The sequence below is a fragment of the Muntiacus reevesi genome, chromosome X (genome assembly GCF_963930625.1).
Source record: "Muntiacus reevesi chromosome X, mMunRee1.1, whole genome shotgun sequence".
NCBI lineage: Eukaryota > Metazoa > Chordata > Mammalia > Artiodactyla > Cervidae > Muntiacus > Muntiacus reevesi.
Genome location: NC_089271.1, coordinates 144,145,693 through 144,150,556, shown reverse-complemented (window position 1 = coordinate 144,150,556; position 4,864 = coordinate 144,145,693). Strand labels below are relative to the sequence as shown.

The window sequence follows — 4,864 nt, the reverse complement described above, 5'->3', positions numbered from 1 at the left end:
TTCAAACAGTAAAAAAAAAAAAAAAAAAAAAAAAAGCTCCCATCAAGCCTCCTTGTGAAGGAAAAAGGGAAGAAAGGAAGTCTAGTGCTCTGACCTGCAATGGGGACAGTGATCCTCCAGGTACTCATGTCCAGGACAGCCTGGCCATCAGTCTGGAAAAGTCTGGTACCTGCTGCAGACTGGAGCAGAGAAACCAATGTCAGACCATCCTGAAGAGGGATGTGCCTTGCTGGAGCCCTTCTACATCCTGCTCCAGCGCCACCCCTCAGTGCCAGGGGGCTGGATTCAACCAGTCTTATAATGTTTGCAAGTGAGTTCCTGGACCTTCATCTCACTCCAGCCAGAATCCAGCCTGACCAACAAGTTGTTAACTGAAACTTCCACAGCCCACCTCCAGATAGTGACTCTTAGGTGGGGCCCAGAAATCAGTATTTTAAAGATGCTCCCCAGGTGATTCTGATGCAGGTAATTATCCAAGGCTTTGATAAAACATTTGAAGTGCAATCCATTCCATTAACTGTTTCTTCTTGGAATTGCTTGTCATAATACTAGAACGATAAAAGGACTTGTGGAAGATTATTGAGTCAATGACAGAATTTGGACAAACCTAGTGGCTCAGCAGTAAATAATCCACCTGCAATGCAAGTTCAATCCCTGGTTTGGGAAGATCCCCTGGAGAAGGAAATGGCAACCCACTCCAATATTCTTGCCTGAAAAATCCCATGGACAGAGGAGCCTGGTGGGCTACAGTCCATGGGGTCGCAAAACAGCTGGACGCAATTTAGTAACTAAACAACAACTGGCTCCTTAGCAAAAATCAATCAGAAAACCAATTAAATTAAAAAATCAATTAAATATTGAAACATGATGTGTCACAAGTATGTGTGGCTATCAGAAGGAAAAGATAGTCTTTATTCTGTAGGGAAAATATAATTTCTAATATTTACATAGTAGCCATTCTACTTTAAGTGTATTTATAAAGTTTTTACCTTTCAAGGTTTTTTTTTCCACATATCAAATGGGGATGGGATGGAGTGAAGGTAACTGTTCCCTTAGATCTGTTTCCTGTATTACTTTTTGCAATTTACACATATTCTGAGTCTTCTGAACCAGTAGGACAGACCTGCCAGGAGCCTTCAGGGAGAGATCGCCCCATGAAAGAAGACAAAACTTCAGTTTTTAGACTTAAGGCAGCAACTCTGACTATAGAGTGGCATCTTTTACTCAAATTTGAACTCTAGTCCAATTCCCAAAATGGATTCATCATGTCTGACTCCTATGGATGAGGTATCCAGTGGTTGAAATTGGATGGGACTATTGCTAAGAATTCTGCATCACACTGTGGTCCATGCAATCCTGGAACAGCCCCCCCAGTTTTTGTTGTTTAGTCACTGTCATGTCTGACCCTTTGTGACTCCCTGGACTACAACCCACCAGGCTCCTCTGTCCATAGGATTTTTCAGGCAAGAATACTAGAGTGGGTTGCCATTTCCTTCTCCAGGGGATCTTCCCGACTCAGGGACCCAGGGATTGAACCTGCGTCTCCTGCACTGGAAGCAGATTCTACCACTCAGCCACCTGGGAAGTCCTCCCACTGTGTTAAGCATCATTATGAAGCAGAGAGATTTAGAAGAGTGGGGGTTCAACCCACTGGGGACACCAGGAAACTCAGTGGGGTTTTGGCACTGGAGGACTCCAGTGCCAAGCAGGGATGGCAGGACCCAGGGGTGGGGCTTGACAGCAGAGGCCTGGCATGGAAGCCCCCATCTCCCTGCCTATTAGACTTGTTCCTGAGCACGGGTTGAGTCACACCAGGACCCTCCCTCAAAACTGATGTTCTGCAATGGGTTGGGGTTCTATATGCATAGGTGGGGAACAAGAGCCCACCAAGCACAGCTCAGTCACCTCATTTCTTCCCCACACCAGCCCTGTGAGACAGGTGTTTTCCCATGAAAAGATCAAGTCTTAAGCAAGTGTATCTGTAATAATTGCCAGTTTTATTCCTCTGGCTAAGAGATCCAGAGGTATTTCGAGGTTTACATTTTTTACACTTGATCTTAGCCAAAAGGCCGAGAAGCGATAGAGGTTTACATTTTTTTAATAGTTCTTTCATCAAGAGTTTAGGTGCCCCCATTGCCCTTATAAGCTGGTTGCAAATTATCTGATTGACTCTTAATTAATAAAAAAAATTTAATTCTCTTTGTGTGTGTGATGTGTTCATTAAAAAATACATATAAGCAAAAAGAAAAAAGCACACAGAAACAAGCACAGTTAGATTTCTGATATATGCATGTATGTATACACACGCACGCACACACACAATTTGAGACTTTCTCCTACATATGTGAGCTGGTACTAAATATACTGCTTTGTAACCTGTTATGTTTTACTTTACAATATGGAATGAACATATTTTCATGCATATGTGTGAAATTTCCCAATCAAAAAATAGACCTAGAGAATGTGTCAAAATACAAAATGCAGATGCTGAAAACAAGGAAACTACCTAAAACAAAACTTCACCAGATGATTAAAAATAAAGCAAAAGTCACAGATTCATCAGAAAATGCTAACAGAAAGCTGGGGCAAGATTTTAATATCGGACAAAAAAAGAATTCAAGGCCTAAAGCACACGGGATAAGGACGGCTGCGTGAATGTCTTTGCTTCCAATGCATCATCACAAACTTGTTTCTTACTCTTCTTATCTCTTCCCTAAGCCTTTCCAACTCATCTGCTCCTCTTATCATTTCTTCAGGGTCCAAATGCCTAACGGGAGTGTCCTCTTTATATCCCTGACCAGGCTGAGTCAGCCCTCCTCTAAGGTTTCCTTCTGCTTCCTGGCTTACACCTTCTTCAGAAGGCTGAGGATTTCTTTCTGCCTCCTGTGGTACAGCTTCCAAAGGGCGGTCTTCCTCAGCCTTTGGCATGTTCTGTGGTTTTCTTTCATTTTCTCCACAAGACTTTTGCATGTTGAGTATTTTTCAATTTCTTTTGAATAAATTAACCCTGGAAAACAAGGAAACAAAACAACCAGATACAAGGCAAATGAACCAGCAGCTAGAGTATGGGTTTCCATAGATATTGGCTTCTTCTCACTTAGGTCTCTGTCAAAGTTTTCCAACTAGAAAAGGCTAGATCTTCAGGCTCTGAACTCCCCTGGCTCCGCCCCTCTCTCCCCCTCCCCCTCCCGCTCCAGCTCCATCTTCTCTCCTCCCGCTCCAGCCCACCATTTCCCAGCAGGCCCTGCTACAGGCCTCTCCTAGCACCGAAACAGGAGCAGGGAGCAGCGCGGAAGCAATTAACCCCTCCCTCGCCTCCTGTCTCCAATACTCCCGCCCTTTTAGGCTTTCCCAAGCCATTCCAACCTCCTACCTCTCACCTGAGACCGGCTGGTCCAGTCTCTGGCCTCCCCTCCCCCTTCCACGTCTCTCCAGTCTCCCCCATCCCCCGCCCCATTTCCGCTGCAGGCTCTGAACAGGCCTCTGGCGCTTCATCCGGATGGGGAGAGGCTACAGTGACCCCAGGATGGACTTCGGTGTCATCCGCACTCACACCCCCACCCCCACCCCCAGGAACAGGAGGCAACTGCACCTTTACACTGACCTGCAGGGATCCAGGGAATTTTCCTCCCTCTTCCCTCAGTCGATTTGGGTCGCTCCCCAAAGACCAAGAGTCCTGCAGACCGACAAGAGTGCTTGGTAAGGAGGTCAGTACCTGAATCACGGGTCCCTTTAACGATTCTAGGCCTTATTTGTCTAAAGTTTCCCCACGTCCTCATCCTCGCGATCTTTTTAAGGCAACCCCGCCCTCCGTCCCCGGTGCCCACCCGTTCCCTTCAGACAGGGAGTGAGCGACTCAAGTTGTTTCTAAATTGTTTCTGTGTCTCTCTTGGGATCCTCAATTAGCTACCCTTCTCCCTCTCCACCCCCAAACTGCCCAAAATTTCCTGCACAAAAATGGAAGTTTAGCGGAACCGTGGTGTTAGGAAAGTAGTACCGGCTATGCTTGGTTTCTGCTATCTGACTCCTAGACCCCAGGGTCCCGAAGGCAGCGCCCAGTTTTATACTGACCTGAAAGGATCCGGGGCACTTTTCTCCTCCTCCAGCTCTAGGGAGCTGCTCCTGGGAAACAGGCCCTGGACTATAAGGACTTCTGCACACGTCGACTCCTGGTCACGTGAGGGTCGCGTCATCAATGAGCTCGAGTCCTCGGTTACTCCTCCCATTTAACACTGCAGCCCGCCCCCTGCGTTCCCTCCATTTGATACTGTCAATCTTTTTTTTTTTTTTTTTTTCATATTTGCCAATCAGAGACAATAAAACTGATATCTTCCTCCTGCAGTTTCTCTTCGTCTTTCTCGGGTTACCAGGGAGAATCAGCCTCTCGGGGTGAATAGACAATTTCTCCTTCTTTGGGGAATCATCTCTTTCTCCTGCTTCCAATTTCACCTCCTCTCCTCCCCCCAAGATCCTACAGTCCACCATTTCCCTTGGAGTCCTGTCTAGCATTAAAATGGGTGAAGGTGGTAGATCGGGGCAGAAGGGCGGCTAGAAAAGAACCTGGGAGTGAGAGTGTGGGATTTTTTTTTTTTTACTAGTTCTCTTAAATAGTTTTCTGCTTTAATGTTTTAAACAATAAACTTACTCCTTAAAAATGATGTTTAAAAAAGAAATGCCACATAAGCAATACTTCACACAATATGGAAGACAGATTAGTTACATCAATTTTTAAAACTTCGGAAAAATTTTCTGATAGCTGCAAATGAAATGACAGTTTTCACAACATATTGATGTGTTACAAAAGGTTTTTTTAAATCTTATTAAAACAGCGCCTTTTAAAACTGACGCCAAATTAATCGGTGGG

General features: G+C 45.3%; 1 protein-coding gene across 1 annotated transcript; it reads right to left on the bottom strand.

Annotated features, from left to right (window-relative positions):
* Positions 1-1,976: 1,976 nt before the first annotated feature.
* Positions 1,977-4,199, bottom strand: TCEAL8 (transcription elongation factor A like 8). Its single transcript, XM_065915298.1, has 3 exons — positions 4,072-4,199; positions 3,605-3,676; positions 1,977-3,007 (listed from the first exon to the last, which is right to left on the bottom strand). The coding sequence occupies exon 3, from the start codon at positions 2,968-2,970 to the stop codon at positions 2,617-2,619; it is 354 nt and encodes a 117-aa protein (XP_065771370.1). The 5' UTR covers positions 2,971-3,007; positions 3,605-3,676; positions 4,072-4,199; the 3' UTR covers positions 1,977-2,616.
* Positions 4,200-4,864: the final 665 nt, after the last annotated feature.

Bases quoted from the DNA above. Each gene is read 5' to 3' on its own strand.
- TCEAL8 (XM_065915298.1), bottom strand. From the start codon at position 2,970: ATGCAAAAGTCTTGTGGAGAAAATGAAAGAAAACCACAGAACATGCCA.